This window comes from Plectropomus leopardus, chromosome 4, assembly GCF_008729295.1.
Source record: "Plectropomus leopardus isolate mb chromosome 4, YSFRI_Pleo_2.0, whole genome shotgun sequence".
NCBI lineage: Eukaryota > Metazoa > Chordata > Actinopteri > Perciformes > Serranidae > Plectropomus > Plectropomus leopardus.
In genome coordinates this window covers 27,188,996-27,209,249 of record NC_056466.1, presented here as the reverse complement: position 1 = coordinate 27,209,249, position 20,254 = coordinate 27,188,996, and the positions used below count along the sequence as shown (strand labels likewise).

At 44.2% G+C, this 20,254-nt stretch overlaps 1 protein-coding gene across 1 annotated transcript in view; it reads left to right on the top strand.

Annotated features, from left to right (window-relative positions):
* Positions 1–16,089, top strand: part of si:ch211-214c7.4 (mucin-5AC) — a 31,964-nt gene extending 15,875 nt beyond the window's left edge. Inside the window, exons 2-5 of the mRNA XM_042485144.1 lie at positions 899–1,593; positions 1,687–1,780; positions 11,564–11,742; positions 12,731–16,089. Coding sequence (XP_042341078.1) covers positions 1,002–1,593; positions 1,687–1,780; positions 11,564–11,742; positions 12,731–15,378 — 3,513 coding nt within the window. The 5' untranslated portion in view covers positions 899–1,001 and the 3' untranslated portion in view covers positions 15,379–16,089. The remainder of the gene's footprint in view (positions 1–898; positions 1,594–1,686; positions 1,781–11,563; positions 11,743–12,730) is intronic.
* The last annotated feature ends 4,165 nt before the right edge of the window (positions 16,090–20,254 follow it).

The window sequence follows — 20,254 nt, the reverse complement described above, 5'->3', positions numbered from 1 at the left end:
AAAGGAGTGGGAAGCGTGGGTGGAGGGGATGATGAAGGGGGAAAATAAACCAATAATGGATCTGGGAAGAGCTCTGTTCTGCCAGAGCAAGAGAAAACTTGACTGATATTAATGAGTTCAAGACCTGTATATGACTCTACTCACACACATCCTCCACATCTCTTCCCTTTTTTTTCTCCAGACTCGCCACAGCTTCTTCCACTCTACATAAATTTCAAGTTTTCCACTAATGCTGTCGATTAAGGCATCTCCCAGCACACAGATCTGTTAAGCGATCACACGATGATGTAATGATTACCATCTGCATCTGCTCAACAAAGACAATGGCTGACAAGTGGGCCATTTGGTGCTTGCTTTCCACCTCCTCCTTCTCCTCGTCGTCTGTGGGCTGTGTGTCATGTCAGGAGATTGCAAACCTCTTGGCTTTCAGCACTCCAAACCGCAGCTTTTTCCCTTTCAATTTCAAGATGCTGGAATCCATTTGGAGCACAGTCGCAAGTCATCAGTTTTTTTGTTTTTTTTACATTTCTGCCCCATAAAATGTGCAGTTAAACCAATCCACAGCTCCTTTTATTGTGGTATTTTAATAGTGATTATTTTGGTACCGCATCCATTATGATGCATTATTACCATGGTAATTGGGTTAGATGGTTGGACTAGTCATTCTGGTTTAGAAAACACATTTGTTGGCATCTCTCACTGCTGACTTCCTGTTTTTCAGACTTCTTCAAATTCCTTGGAGGCCCCTTTCCATAAATGGCATTTCCTTTGGCTGACAGTGACATGTTCATCATATGATTTCATGAGTGGTGCTACATGGTTCAGTCCTACATTTAAGAGGAGGTATGCAGTAAAAGAAAATCATTAATACATCGTGATTATGTGTTTTGTTCTACAGGACATTTAAGTGTGAGAGGGAGCAGCCAATCAAGACAAGCGTGAGCCCCTGGACCTTGTAAGCAAGCAGCAACATCGGTGTCCACTGCTTTTAGAAGGAGGTAATGAAACCGGATGGGGATACCATGGAAACCACGGAGGCCACTGAAGCAGCAGCAGTAGCAGAACCCTCGTCATCGGAAGACAACACAACAGAGCAAGCCCCATCACAGCTAGAGGAAGCCGCAAATGATGCAGCACCCGCCGCTTCTCCGAAGGCCAGTGGCAAGCCAGTGGCAGCAGCAGACCCCAAAGTCAAACCCAAAGCTGTTGCAACTAAAACACAGTACACAGCCAAATCTGCAGGGGCGTCCGGATCACGGCCAGGTACTGCCACGCACCGCACGGTGAATGACATCAAAGCCTCCAACAATGTCCGAGCAGCTGCAGTCAAGAAAACAGCAGCGACAGCAACAACGACAGCAAAAGCGTCAGCCGCGGGGGCTGTGCCGAAAAGACCGGTGGGTGTAGCAGCATTTTCCTCCTCGGTCAAGAACCAAACTAGAGTGCCTGACAAGAAGCCTGTTGGACCGGTTAGGACTACCTCTGCTGCTGCTGTCACAGCAACAAATGGTACCAAACCAACAACAGTGAACGGCATCACTAAGAAGAGACCAGCAGCTGAGACTGTTAACGCAGCTAGACCCAAAACCACAGGTAAGTCTGAATGAGATAAGTAAAACTGAACTTTTTGCTTTTGCTTTTTCTGATTGCTGTGCAGTCTCATTTTGATCTCCCATTTTCTTGTAGCTACTGCCAGCAGAGCAGCGGCGTCCACTATCCCGAAATCCGGCACTTCAACCAAAACAACAACTGCTGGTGCTGCCGTTTCAAAGACCACCAGGTATGCATGTTTATCAAAATCAAGCAGCAAGGAGAGGAGATTAAATTAATCTAAGCAGCCAGTGTTGTAGTGTCCATTCAGACATTTGAATGAAGTTATGTGTTTGGTAAACCTCTTTTTGTTTTACTTACAATACTACTCCTCCCTCGCTTTCTTTTTTTTCCTGATTGTGTTTCTGTCTGTCATTCACACACATCCTCCCCCTCTCTGAGATCTCAACTATATAATCCCCCCTACAAACTGGATGAGAGGTTGACTGTTTATCTTGATGCCCTAAAAGAGAGCAGTGGAGAACGAGGTCCATTGTGGTCTTTTGGCCGTTATTGAGTCAGATTTCGCTTCAAGAGCGTGAGTCATGTTAGCAGAAATAACCTGAGACAGAGGGCCTTAACAGAGGCAGCGATACTGAAGAACCACCGCTTTGTCCCAAACAGACCCCCTGGCAGAAACCAGCCCCATCTCCCCAGGGCAGAGAGCTATTGATTCGGATCATAATCCCTCTCATACTGAGCTGGTGGTTTGGACAGAGAATGCTCTAGTTGGACTCAAAGTGCTGCTCTCAAATGATCGGTTTGGCTGTTGTAGTATTCCGTTGTTGACTGTCATTTACTGCCATTTTGACTAGAAAGCTTTTGTTGATAAAGACTTTTCACTCGAAAGCAATTCAAAATATCGAGGACAAATACAAGCTTTTATATTAAGTTGCCAAACACAAGTAGCAGCTGGTAGTTATTCCATGTATTTATAAGATTGTCATTACAAGTTTAGAACTACTGACATACAGATTGTAATGCTGTACCAAATGTCATTTTTTTGCTTTTTTGAATTCTATAGAGGTTTTCAGTTTTATTTATAAAGTCCAATATCACAAATCATGACCATTTAACAGAGGAAAATATGGTAGAAACCTGAGGAAGAGCAACTAAGGAGGGATCCCTCTCTAAGGCGTGTAATACATGTTGTGTGTTCCCAAATGAAGCTTTAAATTTCTGTTGTAATATTTTATGACACCATAACCCTAAAAGAAAACTTAAAACCCTTGGAGCAAAATCCACAATTTGAATAAAGTGATTCTTTGGGCTAAATGAGTTAGCCTTTTTATTATTATTATTATTGTTTATTATTATTATTATTATTATTATTATTATTATTATTATTATTATTATTATTTCAACTTTTTTTAATGAATGAATGTAATTTAAGGTGCTGTTCAACTGCTGCTACACTGCCTCATTAATAGAGAAGCATGCCTAATAGCAAGCACTTTAAAAAAAAAAAAAAAAAAAAGACTAAATGCCATCAAAGATGGATTGAACTCGACTATTTTGTTAGATACAAATGTGAATTTTACAAACTATTGCATCTTTCTTTGATCACACAAGTTTAAAGCCATCACACACAGACTCCACTGGAATCTAATTCTACAAATAATATTATACACAAATAATACTAATAAAATTAGCATAGCCTAATCTTTATCTGCAACTGTGCCAGGAAAAAGATGTACAGCATTCAAATAATGATTTAGAATTCAAATGTTAACTTCATGAATGAATCTTCAAACACTTCAGCACAGCCCTAACAGATGGCAAAGCCCTTGAGGCAAATTTGTGATGTGTGATGTTGGACTATTTAAATAAAATTGACTTGACGTGATTAATGCAATCGGCCTTTGTGAATGTGAAGTGGTCTGTCTCTGAAGTTTATAGAGCGTCAGATCCAAAATGCACCACTCTGACATCTTTCTACAGGATGTGGTGTTCTTTACTGAGAGGCCTGATTAGATTCTCTCTGCACTTGTCTTCCCTCTTAATGATCTGTTATTAAATAAAGGGACAATGTGCTGCCCCCGTGCTGCGTCATTCTGTTTTGTCAAGCACCACAGGGTCAGTGCATTTTGTCTTTGCTATTGGAGAGAAAAAAACAATACGTGTGTATCGACCTGATTTCTGTACCTCCACTCTCTTTATTGTAGGTATAGAAATTTTTCACAGAGAACAATGCTCTGGCTGAAACCAACCATTATTTTTGTTACCCTTTTGTTTTTCTCTTATTGCTCAGTCTACAAAAATGCCCAGCCCAAGTTCTCTAAATTGAGTTGACATTTATATAAAATGGAGAAAATCAACAACTTTGCATATTGGAGAAGCTGGAAACAGAGAATCGTGTTTTAGTTTTCACTTGATGAATTACTGAATTGCCAGAAGGACTAATTGTTTTCCATCTTGGCTTTTTCAAAAGCCAACATATTTGATGTTTACTTGATACCATACATTTTGGCTGATGATCGGTCCAGCAAGGAGTGGTTGCTCTTGATGTATACTGGGTGTTTGTGTGAGTATGTTCGTCTGTGTCTGTGTGTGCCGAAGGGTGTGTACACGGAGACGCTCATCCTCTGAATTAATCAGATGAGGCATTTCAAGTGTTTGGAGTCTGATTACAGCAGCACATCATCCCTATGTGAACATTTCCTGGCTCGATCCCCGGGACGTGACGTCAGGCGCTCGCCTCTCTGCTTGAGACACGGAGAGGACAACAGCAGAACAGCGGCAGGTGTCTGCCCATGTGACAGATGATGCGTGTTGCGTTTCATGCCACCTGCATGTGATGTCAAAGTCAGTGGCGTGTCGAATCCTTTGTGTGGCAACAGTAGTCGTGTGCTTTTCAGTCAGGATTGTTGTTCGTGCCAGCTCCCTGGCAGAGTCGGGCAATAACACCAACAGACCTTCTCTCAGTTCATGCACTGACTTGCATTGACACTGAAAATGATGGCGTTACCAATCCATAGCGACACATGGAACAGAATTTAATGGTGTTAAATGATTTGACATTACATAATAGGATAATTTAGTTGTGACACAATGCCTGTGCAGCCTCGTCTTTGTAATTCCAGCCCTGCTATATTGTTTCTCACATTGCTGAGGCAACAGCATTCACTGTTGATCTACCAATCACAGAAGTAATCATTTTTTAAAGTCAAGTATCTGCAAGTAATTCTTACATTTAGATCTTTTGAAGCTTATTGTAAGGCCAACATAAAACACATGTCACTGAAAGTCCAGTAGCACACACTGCCTGTGACCAGTTTAAAGACCTGTCTCCTGCATGAAGTATTCATGTTAATTGTACCAAGGGAGGAATGGAAACATATTGGGTTTTTTAAAAATGACTTTACTTTTCCCAGAGCCTCGGACGGGAAGGGCAAATGAGATTAGGTGATCATGTTCAGCTATGAGCTCCTGGAAATAGGATTTGTGCTTAGGTATGGTGGCAATAAGATTTCAAAGAATATGATGGATAAGGCAGTACATTCTGCTTCTGTGCTGAACACCCTTTGTGTGTGCAGTAATGTTGTAGGGCTGCTCCAGCTGTGTGTTGATATTTGAGGGTTTTTTTTTTACATACTGTATGCAACTAAAGCCTTTTTCTCATGGACTCTGGACAATGTCTGTAGAATCAGGAGTTTGCCTTTCACACATGTAGGGCTGCCCTGTGAAAGTCGGAGACCCTTCAGTCGAATGAGATTGCTTCAAGTTGAGCAGTCGCCTTTTTTTGTGCTGTGTACTTCAGGGGACATTTTGGTCCCCAGATTTGGCGGAGTGAGTGCTCTTGACTTTCATGCTAATTTTGCAGCTGCGGACATGCAGGCAGCGGCAAAGAGGGAGAGAAAGACCGCACCAGGTGATGAAGTGGTAAATTTACATCTCACAGCAAGTTAATAAGATACAGTCTCTGACTTTTGTTATTTAGTAATGGCAAAAAAACGATGCGTATTTGCGATGCGTTGTTTGCATCGTTAGCTTGTTTACTGTATTACGTGAATGCCACTGCCACACTGAATGTCCAGCAGAGCCTGTTCAGACTCTAAAACAAAACGAATCATCAAATATTGGCATTGAACAGCCAAATGAGTCCGGTACAGCCCTGTGTAGCACACAATGGGAGATTGTCTGTGTCTGAAGCATTTTTACCCACTGGAAATACTCCCTTTTTATTTGGCAAGGGATTGTGCTTACAGGAGGAGTTTGTGATTTAGTCATAAACAACAGAGTTTCTTGCCCTTCCTTGAAATTGTCTAAAGATCTGCTTACAGAAGAAGCTCCCGTAACTCATATTCTGTCTAGTTAGACGTCAGATGGTTTTTTTTCTTCTGGTTTTGTGCAAACCGCAGAATGGAAATGTCATTGACACGTCACACATGGGCTGAATTGGACATTACACAGACTTTGTACTTTGGTCACTGGCAGCATTAAGTCAGTTTAAAATCAGATCCAAATGATTTGGACATTTGCAGTCTCACACAGCTCCTCTGGGTAACGTCTAGATCATTCCAGGTTTGCAGTGCGTTTGTGAAAGGGTCTTGAAAAACGCATGTGTAGATGCACTATTTATCTGAATTGACGGGAAGATGTCTCAGTGGTCGATGAAAGCCCATGATAACTGGAGTAGAAGCCAAATGTTGTCAAATCTGGCACCTTCTTTGCTCTCCTCTCCTCTAACGACGGGTTATGGTGTCCTTGCACTGACTGGGCAATCAGTCTATGTCCACCCCACCCCCCCCTTTCAATCTCCCCTCTCTTTCCCCTCATTCCTTTTTTTCTGCCGTCTGTGCAGGCACAGGGCTGGGCATTTGGCCAGGATCCTCAAGCCCTCCTTACAGCCCAACTCCCATCAGGCTGTCCCCATATTTCTAACTCATCCATCATTTAGCTGCATACAGAGACTAAAATTTAGAGAGTGGTTGTGTAACATGAGAAGGACAGTTTTTATGTTGCTTAACAACCTGTAACATGATTTATGTCCGTATCGTCCCCATTAGGAATGGTTAGAATAGCTGTGGATAGTAGTGTTTGGTCTTTCAGATACTGAATGTTCCCTCATTATTCAAAAAAATGAAAGGGTTGTAATGACGAATTTATCAAAATTACACCAAAACATTGCACTGGCCTTGGCTATGTACAACACTCTTTCTTCCTTTTATCCTGCCATTTTGTCCATTTCTCTCCCCTTCTATTCCCCCGATTACGTTTGCCTGGTCCCATTGGAGATAAAACTGTCATTTCTCCTCAGCTTGGTGTGGAGCAGGATTACTGTCCTAACAGAAAAGGCCCATGGTATCTTTCACAGTGACAGCGGGTGCCCAGGGCCTCATAAGAGCCAACACTGTCTGCCATGCAAGTGTTGCTCGGCTGCAACACTTCATCTCAACTTTCCACTGAGCTGATTCAAGCCCCTCCGCTCCATATTGTCAGGGAGATAACTGTAGGCCCACACAAACCTTAGGAATGTCTGCTCCTCTCAGGAAAGAGTAAAACAGCTGGTTTTGGACAGCCTACAAGCCAAACAAGGTATTGTTAGGGTGCTCCAGATCCATTTGTTGTCTCGGAAGGGGGCCCTTGAAGAGATGGGGGGGGGGAGAAGGGGCGAGGACAGAAAAATGTGCACTTGAACCACATTTTATTTGTGGGACGAGCTTACTGCAGCGGGGATAAAGTGTACCCCCTGGCCAAGCCCTCTCCGTTCTGTTTGGCGTGATTAAAACAGAATAATTTAATCTACAGTAGCGGGATGCCAAGGAAGTTTAGCCTCCCAGCTGTGTTTTCAGAAGGAAAAAGAGTGCAGAGGGAGCCATGGATGAACGGATGGAAGTAGGTGTGGCTTTAAAGCCCCCCTGGCTCCTGTTTACACTTTGGTTTTTAGCCAAACAGATGTTGCAGCTGCTCAGTATGTTAATATACCATGGGCATGTTGTTTGCATCTGTTGGAAACACTTGTGAATATTGAATGTAAAAAGAAGAAAGCACATTAGTGACTTGTCCCTTTGCTGACCTTCGCCCTCAAGAGGACCTTGTGATTGGTCATTAACCTCCTGAAGATGGCTGCGTAGTGCCTCTCATCCTCCCTATTGATTTCAAGCCTCTGTTGGCAGGAAATGTAATCCATACTAATACACCGACAACAGAACCACCAGCCACCACCCACAGGCAGTGTGTGGAGTACACACATTAATGAGTCTGTGTGTTCCTCTCTGTGCCACCCCTCTAGATGAAACCTTTTATGACTCATCATAAAACAATGAAGGGAGGGTTTGGGGGGGCATATTGTGTCTGTGACCTCCCCTTACCCTCTTAAATCCCATCCCTTAACTCTAATCTTTATTTATGTCTTGTAGTCTAATTTCATCTTTCAGTTCCACTCACTCACTTTTCTGCGCTCAGTTATGTCTGCCTTGATTCCTGCAGTAATTGAGTGATACTGTCAATTCATATTTGCTTGCATGCAGTACTGGATATGAAAAACGGACTCCGCTCATGCACCTTTTCCAACCTTTCCCCCCCTTTCTGTTATTATTTGTCTGCTCAGAAGTTCCCTTTTCCTCTGTCTTAAGTATCTCCTCGATTACTTTCTCCTGTTGTGCATTATTACCCAGCATTCACTCAGGGCAAATGTCTTCTCTGACACACTTCCTAGTGTTCAGGCTGCTCTTCACATTACAACCCAAATCGTCTGTCTGATAGCAGCCAATTACAATACCCCTATGAGTCCATGTCTGCACAGTGGTTGTATCTCAGGAAAACAAATGGTCATTGTAATGGTTATTGTGATGTGGGAGAGGCATCTGTGTGCAGGCATGCTATTTCCCGCTGGAAGCCATCAAAGTCAGTGTGTCTCCGTCAGTTCACGTCTACATTATCTAACATGTCGGCAGACCACATCCACAAGAAGACGTAATGGAGATTGTTGTAATTGGCGGTGGGGTCACACTGTTCCTTTAGGCAGTTACATTCGATTATGCTGCTCATACCTGTAAAAAATGAATTGTGAAAATGAATTGTTTTTTTATTAAAAACAGATGTCAACTTTTGTGTATTATGTACAGCGCTGAGGTTTTGCATTGTTTTTCTACACAAGGGTTCAAGTCTAGAAATTATGGTTTGAGCTGCCTGCGGGTGACGACTTGCTCATTTTACTGATCGACTTTGTTTGTAGTTTAGCCAATGCAGCAGTGCGTTGCAGCACAGATTACGTCAAATTCTTGGAGCCTGACGAGACAAATACATTGTGTGGAGATTTCACAGAGCCAGATTTTTATGTAGGTTACTGCTGCTCGTGTTACTGCGCCTTTTAGTCGCATGCACAAATGCCACAGACAAATCAACACCACTGATCAACTGACATATAACAGTGTGCTAGCACATGGAAATATTTCATAATTGCATGCTTTGGTTCATCTGCTCAGAGCAGGAGAGTTTGTAGAAAATGATTTGCCAGTGGGGCCATCTTGTGGCCCTCAATAAGGCTCTGAAAATAAAAAGAAAAAACTGAATGATATCACAGAGTTTTGCTTCTGTAACATAAGATCTCTACAACTTTATTACATGTGCTAAACTGCCTAACACCATAAAGAAAGGCTGACAACTGCCACCTGATTTTAGTATCAAGTTTCAGGTTCAGGCCATTTTTTTAAATAATGTTGACAAAGAGCTTGGATGGTGTTTGAGATTGGATGATTTCAAATGTCATTTTTCTTCTCTCTGACTGTGCTGGTCAACTGAGCCCATGCCTATCACATGTAAAAATTCAATATCCCCATTATACAGACAAAATTATCACTGTCATCATCGATATTATCACGCTGTTGTTGTTTAGAAATGTAACAAATACTGAATTCATTTCATCAAGTTGTTTTATTGAAAACCATAAATAAAATTAGCAGCACTTCTTTCCACACAAAACTAAAAGTAATAACGTAAGTAATACCTTATGTAAACAAATGAAAACCATGTCAAATGTGCATTTACATCAATGATAGCCTGTCTTTTAAGTGCTTGCTCGAGTGTCTGTGTCATTGTAGATGAGGAAAAGGCACCAGCACCGTCACTGGTTTCGCCTGCTGCATGCCCACTCTAAGCAACACTCTCCCTTTGTTCTGCTATTCCCCTGATTACATTTTGTTTAATGCTGGACAGTATTTAATGTGAGTTATCAAACCAAACCAACCAAGTAATCAAACATGGCTTCAAACATAATTAAAATCTGAAAAGGTAATTCCATTTTATCATAGTTCATTGTCAAATATTCAACCTTTTCATCCCTACATATGCAACAAGAAGATTTAAATTGGCAGTGAAATCAAACATAAGTGCAGAGTTGGATTTGGGCCTGAAATTTGACAATAATGCCAGATTTAGTCAGATGTGATTTTAAAGACACAGGGATTAGCTGGATTCAAGTCTCAGCAAAACTCTAATCTGCTGATTCAAGAACTCTTTTATAAACCTTAGGTTAAGTTCATGCCACACAACTTTCATATTTGCCATATCGCTGTACCGTTCACAAGACACAACAGCAAGTATGTAATCAGGAATCTTGAAGTTGTGGTTTATCACACTACATGACCTATCAGCGACACAGGATCACACACTACAAGATCTTTCACAACTCGAAAATATCATTGTCAAAAAATGACAAAGCAGCATGCCGAGTTAAGTAATTAGGCAAATAACCTGAAGAAACATTGCATGTAATAGCCCACCTTCCACCTTCCCTTCTCCTCTTGCTGTCACTCTCTCCACCATGGTCGCCCTTGTGTCTCTGGTGCAGTTATCGGCTGTAACCTGCTTAACTAGGTACTACTAACTACAACTTAGTAGCATGCTAGATTTCTGGGGAGGTTCTGTCATGCATTGGTGACCCTTTTGGCTCACATTTTTTTAACAGTTCACACATAGCACCCAAGTGCAGAGCCAGTGCTGATTTGCCTCTGATTTGGGGCTTTTGTCACGGAGCTCTAAATACTAATGGCAAGTGGAAAATCAGGGCTGTGGTTGTTTAGTGTGAACTAGGACTTAACAGATTGAGACTCCAAAAAGAAGGACGGTGGCTTCAGAGCCCCTTTTTTGTGACAGTTTTGACATTAAGAATATGCTAAGTGAACCGATGCGATGTCAAGTTTATTGTAGTCAGCAGTGTGTCTGTTATAAAGGCCGAGCACACGGTAAATCTGTCTGCTTGTCAAGGAGAAGAGCCTAATGGAAGAGGAGAGGAAGTGGGGAAAGGAGTTGTGGCTCGCAGCTGCAGTTGTTGTGATTGAGTGGATTTGTGCAGTGTCACATAAGAACTCCTCCAGACTGAGTAGTAGACCAGGAGCTTAAAACAGGATTGATTTTAAGACTGTCTTCTTCCCTCCTCCCCAACCTGCTGTATGTGCTCTTAGCTTTAATGCCAACCTCTCCCTTTCCTCCTCGTTTTAGCCGTATTTTTCCACTGTCGTTTATCTTCCTCTTCTGTTGGCAGCTTTCACTCTTTCCTTTTTGTTACTCTGTTGTCTTTTCTTTCTGCTCACCATACATTTCCTAATTCAGTACCTTCTGCTCCTGTCACTGCCTCAGTTTTCATCTCCTCTTCCTCTGCATAACCTATTTTCTTTGTCAGTCTTCCCCTATTCAAGCTTTCCATTCCCCTTCCATCTATTTCTCTCCCGTCAGCCTCCTTCTCATTACACCGTGTCCTCGCCCGTTGGAAGTGATTCCAGAATGAAGGCGGCATTACAGTGTGGCACTAGATGGATGGTGCTGTGTTAATGGGTTCCTGTTGAAATTGCTTTTGTGGTTTACATTAAGACAGATCATTTATTTATGCTTGTAAATGCATGTCGAGGCAGGGCATCAGATTTCATATTTGGATCTTTGCCAACAAAGTGGATGGACTACAATCACTGAACTGCTACAGCTTGTTTTTTGTTTGTGTGCAACTTGAAAATGTCTGTTTCTCTTCCTCCAGGCCTGCTACAGGTCCTTCAACATCTCGACCTGCATCCGCCACAGCCAGGCCCGCCTCAGCTACAGTCAAGCCCTCCACCACTACGACTGCCAAAACTGCTGCTTCTAGAGTGAACACCATACCCTCTACTGGCAGGACCACAGCAGCACAGCCTCCCAAAACTGCTGCTGCTAAGAAAGGTAAGACGTTACATTATGTTAGAACAAGGAGGAGATTCTTCTGAAGCCATGTCCCGTATACATTTGGATTACATAAACACCTCTGATGGCCTTGCTTGGACATTTTCAAGTTGTCAGTCTAATATTTTTGTAATAAATAAGTTTCCCACTGTTATGGAAAACCTGAAGAAGTTATAGAATGAATAAAATCATAGAATGTTTTGAAGAAAGTCATTGAATTTTTTTGTGTTTAATTAAAATGTTATATTATTTTGGGGCTGGGAACCCACTATACAATATTATTACGATAATTAGGTCACATCACAATAATAATGCAAATTCAGGTTGCAATATGTTAGATATTGTGATAACACATATTTTGCAATACATTGCAAATAAGTCTAATAATCTAATAAGATATAGTATTAAAGATAAAGTTTTTCATTTTAATCGTTTTATTGAAGTTAAATGTATCTAGTGTGCTGAAAAGCAATTGATTTTAATATTCTATAAAGCTATCAAAAGTTACATTTTTATATGTAATATTAATAACTTAAATTTAAAAAAAAACCCTGATACTTAGCATTTTTGTATATTGCCAAGCAAAAATATCGTGATATTATGCTGTGTCAACTTTTTCCCCCATTCGTAATAAAACCTTCCACATTATTTAACACAGTGGCTTTTTTTATGTGGCTGTTGATGTAATGTTGTCAATGTGTGACATTTTGTTGACCATCACGTACTTTTCCCTAATTTTCGCCCCGTGTTCTGACTCTTCCTTCATGCATGACTGCTAGATCATGTGTGAGTGTGTGAGACATTTATTTTTTATTATTATGAATCTTTGAAAAGTCATAGAAAAGGTTTTTAATTTTTCTCCATAAAAATGTGTGGGAACCCTGAATAAAGCAGCATGGTTGACTTCATTCACCCAATGTGACTGTTGATAATGAAAACTGATAAAAACTGTGTTGACTGACATTTGTTGTTTTTCTCTTTGCACCAGATGTCAGTCGACCACCTTCTGCTGCAGCGGCAAAGAAACCTACAACAGCTACAACAACTGCTGCTACCAAAAAACCTGAACCCTCTCGACCCACAGCCACCCTAAAGCTCAACTCTGCTGCCTCCAAATCTTCAACAACAGCAAAGACAGCAGACCCCAAGGTGTCACAGTCCAAAACTCAACCACCTGTAAAATCTACTCCCACAAAGAAACCTGTAGCTGCTGTTTTGTCAGTTACCCGCAACAACAAACAGCCTCTTGGTCGGACCCCACCGGCCTCTCCAGCCAACAAACCTGCAAACAGCAGCACCCCTCAGGCAAAACGTGGAGCCAAACCCACTCAGGCTGTCCCGCCTTTCACAGCCGGCAAGAAGACAGGGGTTTCAAATACTAGCACACCTGCTGTGGAAACACAGACAGCTGCAGATGCAGCAGTAGCAGCTGCCGCAGCAGCGACTGTGCTGCTGGCAGTAACAGGCGCTACAGAGTCCTCCCTTCAAGAATCATCCCTTGCTGCCTCTGCACCAGAGGAGGCCCCTCCTTCAGTCGTGGCCCAGGACACCACACCGGAGTTGGTACCTCAAGAGACAGCTCAGATACATGCAGCTGCTTCCTCTCCTCCACAAAGCCCGGTCAGGACAGCCGTACCACAAACATCTCCACCCCTGGAACAGGTAGAAATCAGTGCTCCCTCACTTACAATGCAGGAGCAGACCCCTGCCCCAGCTGAGCCTACGTTATCACCAGTAGCGTGTCCTCCACATCTACCCGAGGAGCCTGATTATCTGTTAACAGACCACACTCCCTCCACATCTACAGCCCTCCCAGAAGCCGCCATTGCCTCCCCACTGGTAGTTTCTCCCGTCAATCTAAATGAGGAGGAGGATGAAGAAGAGAGGGAGGGAAGCCAGTTGGTTTCTGTGTCTGAAATGAGCGGAACCACACAGCCCACAGAGGAGTCTCGTCCCGGGTCGGCTGGACCGGTAGGAGGGTCTGCTTGGAGGGCCGGTGGTGCCTTGCTTTCTGAGCTGGACTCTGAGGAGGTGAGCGGCAGCCAGCAGGGTGCGTCTGAGCTGAGCGCCCCCGGTGTTCTGGAGGGCACAGAGAGCATGGATGATCTGGGAGACGGCAGTCTCAAAGGAGCCATTGACATGGAAGGAGCCTCAGCAGGTTCGCCCGATTTTGAGAAAGTTCCTGACATTCCAGTGAATGACTTTGATGAGGATGAAGATGAGGACGATGACTACGATCGGGTATGTGACATGGATGTAGGCTCAGAGCGGGCTGATGAGCCACAGAGACCCAGGCATGACAACGATTTGGATGATGATGAGGAAGACGAAGATGTGGAGATGGCTAGTGAGGGGGTGACGGAGAGTGGGCTGGAAAGCTACGGGAATGCAGACGAGGATGACTTTGCTGAGGATGAAAGGTTGGACAACTTGAACAGAATGATGCAGCCCCCACCTCCCCCTCCTGTGCTGCCCTCTGCGCCCGCCGCTCAGTGGGACCAGCCGAACCCATTTGCTGATCCCTGGGGAGAACCTCTGCAGCCACAGCAGGTCTCCCAGCATGCACAGGTCGCAGGAGCGGGTGCAGCAAGCCCCATGGCAGACCCCTGGCAAGCAGACCCCGAGACTCCAACTCAGACCCCGGCCCATGCTTGGCTGGAACTAGGCTCTGCTCCTTTTGTTCCTGAAAACCAAGAAGTCCCTCATCATTCCTCCATTAAAGATGAGCCACAAAATCTTGAGGCCCAGATGTACATGGACCGGTCCAGCCCAGCCCCAATGCAGACCCTGGCCCCAGCTCTCCTCTCTGCCCCGGGCATGTCTCTGTCAAGCACCCTGAGCAGCGAGACCAGCACGCCTGAGGAACTGTGTGACTACAATCAGAAGCTCCAACCTCAAGATTTGCAAGCCTCCAGTCTGTCCCCACAGCCCGACCTGAACTACCAGGACCTGGGCATGCACTTGGAGAGAGGCGATGGAGAAGGAGAGGAGGAAGCTGAGACCCTGCCCGCTGATGAAGTCCTGGGAGGCCCGGCAACTGCCCCCACTTCCAACCCCTCCTCATCCTCGGTAACAGAGGACGAGGCCAGTGACACAGAGGGAGAAGCTCAGTTGGAGGACTCCTTGGAGAGTCCAGCGATCTGCCAAGCCACCTTTGACAGCCAGCCTCCAGCCCAGCGCTGCCTGTCCACAGTGGAAGAGGGAGAGGAGGCCGACATGGAGGGAGTGATGGGCGTCGCAGGCGAAGACACCACCCCACCTTCAGCTACATCGCTGGCATCTTACGGTTTTGACACCATGACCACAGCGTCAAACTCCAACGCCCAGTCCACAGGGGAGAGCTGCATCAAGAGCCCTGGGATCTTCTCCCTTGAGGAGCTGCCCGAGGAGGCCAAGGAGCCCTGTCTGATCCCGCAACCATGCACTGCTGAGCAGCAGTACGTCGAATGTTGGGGACAGGAAGCGGAGTCCGCGGAGCATATCAGGGAGGAAGCACAGGGACCCAAGGAAGCCCTGGACCCTTCATCAACTCTGAGCACTTTGCAGCAACCAGAGGAAAACCCAGATGACATCCAGCCTCCCTACTATTCTGCTATCTGTGAAAAGACTGAGAACTCTTTTGCAGGTAATGTATAGTTCAACCTCTCCCTAAAAATCCAAGTAATGTCCCCTAACGCCTAACGCCCCGTGGCCCCGCTGCAACCTCCCCCACAATATCTCACTGTTGTATCTCTTGTCGTCAGTGTTTGTCCTGAAATCTCTGGGGGTGGACGAAATCAAAGATAAACAAACATTTAAAAAAACAGAGAGCAAAAAAAAAGGGAAGAAATAAAAAGAGGACAGCAGTGGCACTTCCCTCTGATATAATATTTCCATGATGAGTATATGGCTTAAATTCCTGTATGTGCAATAGCTACTACTATTTACTCCTAACGTGTGAGCGTGTCTGGGTTTTGGTTTCTGTTTTATTTAACACAGAATTATGTGGTTGCCCTGAACTGGCATGGATCTGACTTGTCTGTTTACAGCTCTTAAAGAGGGAAAACAAGAAAATTAACAAAAGAAATGTGGAATGAAGTGTTTAACATGTTTTTCATGTGAATTTATCCTAATACTTTTTACTGAACAAGCCTGATAGCTGACAATGAGTTTTGATTGTGTATTCCTGTTATTCCTGTTTGATTTCACTCGCCTACCGTACGATACAGTCTTCCACATCCCGGATCACTCCTCATCTCTCTCTCTTCTTCTCGCACTTTAAATTGTACCCCAGCTTTTTTTGTGTTAATCCTTCTTTTGGAGTAATGAACCTTTAAACTTTAAATAAAGATTAGATTTTTACCATGATGTACTCTCTCACCGGACAGTTTTATTGACGGGGGCGTTTGGGAGTGGCGTAATTATGGTCTTAGGATCTGTGTGCGAGACGTCATCTAACACCATTAGCATTCAGTTCAAGGTCTTACAAACTTCTAGTTACTTACCAGTGGCTTTATATATCTCATGACATTGTGGACATGTCCACTCACTGCTTTACTCTTGCCATACACTCACACATTGTGGCCTTTTCTTTGAAAAATGGACACGATGAATGGTGGAACCCACACCCTGCCTCAAAGACTTCACTGGTCTGAAAAGCACATAACTGGGATGAATCTGCAATGAGTCGATCGTCCGCACCACCAGACCTTCTCACCCCTGGATTGGCTTTCTCAAGAAGTTTGACGTCCCATCGTCCGACCTCAAGAACGCAGCCCCGCTCATTCTGCCTTAATTTCCCTCCAGTCCACTGTGGGTGTGTTGCTGTTTTAGCTCTTTTCTACTACTTTTGTTTTGAAAGCATTCTTGCTGCACTGTTCTACAGCACTGTATTAATGTTATCTTATGCTTATGCATGTCACTGTTGCACAATGACTTTCATTACATTACTTTGGATTGGTTTGTTCAGGGTCAGCCTAATAGCTTGGCTCTAGGACTGAATGTAGTCGGGTTGGATAATGTCTAACCTTAAAGGGGAACTACACCCATTTCAAAATTCATACATGTTATTGCTGTGGTCTGAGATAGTCAAAAATATGAGTAAAAATGCACAGCGCTCTCCCAAATCTGAAAAATAGAGTGCTAAAACTCAAATTTGGGATGTTGTAGGGTAGAAAGTCTGGAGCTGCTCCATGAAAATATACAGTGGACAAAGTTCTTAATGGCACTGAGAGCAGCCAGGAGATAAATAATGGATAGTTAAAGCTCATTTGTGTGTATGTATATGTGTGTGTGTATATATATACACACACACACACACACATTTTTGGGGTCCACAAAATCCATCTCCCATTTATTGTTTATGGAGGAGCTTCAGACTCAAGTTGATGACATCGTCTGGTTTCTGGCTTTGAAAGAGAAGCTCCTGTTCACAAATATTGATCTTACTCTCCTTGGCCATGGAAATAACATATGAGAATTCATAATTTAGGTGGTGTTCCCCTTAAACTTGATCCCTTCTTAAAGCCAAGCTATTGTTTTGGTTTTTCTTGTGATGCTGGATGTCTATAAATGCATGGAGAGCTTTTGCATGCATCACCGGTTGACTAACTTTAAACTCCATTCACGGGTGACGATGGTTCAAGCTGAGCTTTTTTCTGTGGTTGTTTATGTCTCACCATAGTTGATAGTGATTGCATATACAGGAAGTTGGCTGCTTTATTTTGCACACAAAAATCTTTCTTTTCTGGGTGTCATTTTTGTTTAATGATTCCTGTTTTAAAAAAAAAAAGAAAAAAAAAAAAAAAGAAAAGATTGCTCTCTGCACAAATTTCTCTCCCTCTGAGCCCCAGCCACCACCCCCAGTCACCTCACCTTGGGCCACTATCTTCAAGTATGTACACCAAATACTGTGACTCCACCCCTCTGAATACTTAACAGGCTGTATCTGTCACTGCTGCACAGCTTTCAGACAATGTCCCACTGTCACTTGTTCAAAGTACAACATCACCAATAATTGCTGGTCAGTTTGGTGCTGCAGGCTACTGGCAGACCTTTGGCCTTGGCTTCACAATGCTTCCACTATTCCTTCAGCAAGTATGAGTCTCTGAAGGCCCCCGCCCACCCTTTCCCTTTCTACACCCTTCTGCTTGTACTCACATTGCACTGCTGTCACTGTCCTGCTGCCTGTGACCTGTTTTATAACATCACGCTACTGTAATCTTCCTTCCCGCTTCCTCTCACACACAGGCTTCACTGCACTACCGCACCCTCACCGCCGCGATCACTCAGCATACCCCAGAACCTACTGCGACATCGTCAAACCTCTCGTCGCCGCCGCCGCCCCGCCGAAGCTCACCTGTGCCGACCTCCCACCCAGGAACCTCGGCCAGCAGGCGCTGAGCCCCCAGCTCCGCCGGCTGGAGCAGCACCAGAGACAGCTGCTGGAGATGCAGCAACGCAGGGAGCAGCAGAGCCGACCGCTGGAGGAGGCAGAGCAGGAGAGGAGAACGAGGGAGGAGGAGGAGCAGAGGAGGAAGAAGGAGGAGGCTGAAGAGGAAATAAAGAGGAATAAGGAGGAGGTGGAGAGGAAGATGCGAGAGCAGGCAGAGGTGAAGAAAAAGGAAGAGGAGGAGGAAGAGAAGCAGAGGAGAGACCTGGAACTGCAGCTGCAGCAGCAACAGCAGGAGCTGAAGGAACGGCAGCAGATCATGCAGTGGCAGCAAGAGCTGCAGCAGTCTAATAAAAGTCAGACTGTGCTGCTGTCTCCCTCCTCTGGCCTCTGCACCATCTATGAAGCCCTGGAGAACAGTGATGATGAGGATGCTGAAGGTGAGGAAGAAGAAGGAATAAAGGAGCTCACTACAGAGAAGAAAGAGCCCAGACATGAGACAAATGAAGAGCTGGACGACTGTGAAAATGTGACATCAGACAAACATCAAGACTCTTCACCGTCCAGCGAGAGCCCTCCTCCCCTGCGAGACTCCCCTCAGTCATCCAGCAACCCCTCCCAGGATGGGGACAGCTCCTCCCCTCTTCCTCCTGAGTCTCCAGAGCGACCCCCGCCCCTGGACCTGGACTGGGGGAAGAAAGTGGACATAGTCCAGCAGCTGATCAATCAGACCCTGCTGCTGAACAGAGACGGCTGCTCCTCGCTGCTGCTGCTGCCGGGGGGCGCCGGAGGCACACTGAGCCCCCTGGAGAGCAGCCTGTGGCCCAGCCTTCTGCCTCCGCTCACGCCTCCCTCTGCCACCGTCACCTCAGTCAGCAGTTTCTCCCCAGAGGCCACTGGGAGCTCCCCGCAGGGAGAGTGGACAGTGGTAGAGCTGGAGACGCATCACTGATGCTCTGTGTACAACAGCACAGTACTGTAAAACCATCACACGCATACAGAGGCGATGACACACGTGCTGGCTGTTAATGCACACATACACATGGGAATTCAAAACAACAAACAAGATAGTACACACATCTGCAGAGCAGCCCACATGTACACACAATTAAGAAATTCATATTTACTCCCAGGAAAACAGCCTCTTGATGTAAATATTTGGGCTGGGCAATGTGGGGAAAAATGCAATAACTAGAAGATATTCTTCAAAATCGATATACATGACATTAATGAAGATAAACTACATCACTTTTTTGATGTCCACCACATCATTCCTAAGTATTTCAGAAGGATGACCTGAGAGAAATTGAGTAAGTCCATGATAGAGTAGAAAGGATGGGCAGTAAATAATATTTAAATACTGCCGAGCCCTGGAAGTAGACCCATAAAGTTGTGGTGCTGTAGATCAGTGGTTCCCAACAAACAAAGGATCACAAGATAGAAGTAGCTGTGTTTTTTCCATACTTTCTCTAATCTTCGCCTTTTGAAACTACTGAAACTACCTATAAGGACTAAGTATTGAAATGCGGCAAATTGTGAAGGGACATTGACTCTTTAATGATGTGGTCACAACCTGTAGACCAACAGAGTTTGGGGGTCGTATTGTAAAAAGGCCGGGAACCACTGTTAGAGATTTACTTGAGAGAGGCAGGGATTTCTAAGTGTACTATAAAAACAAAGCACATATAGCACAGATAGCAATGCTTGGTGGTGCTGCCTCCAAGCGTGTATGCTGTCTATTCATGCAAAAAAACAACTTTATTGCCCTGAGTCAAGACTCTCGTGTAGTGCTTCCCTCCACTCTAGATACTACTCCCAACAAACTAAATGATTTAGATTAAGGACACAGAAAGTTGAAGTTTGAATTAAGGTCATGGTTGCAGTCAAGTTAAGTCAAACCAGCAAAGCAGGTCCAATTTGTATGTAGTCATATTAGCCATATTAGTATTTCTCTTTATTCAGTTAAAACTCTGCATGCAACCTCAACATAATACCAGCTGAAAAAGCACAGTGAGCTTAAGTAGTTCAAATATTCAAATATATCAAATATTTCCTAGAGTGTAAACAAACTGAAACTTGAGACTGTGTAGACAACTTTTTATTGAATGAATTAGTTAAATAAATCTCGGTAAATAAAATGAA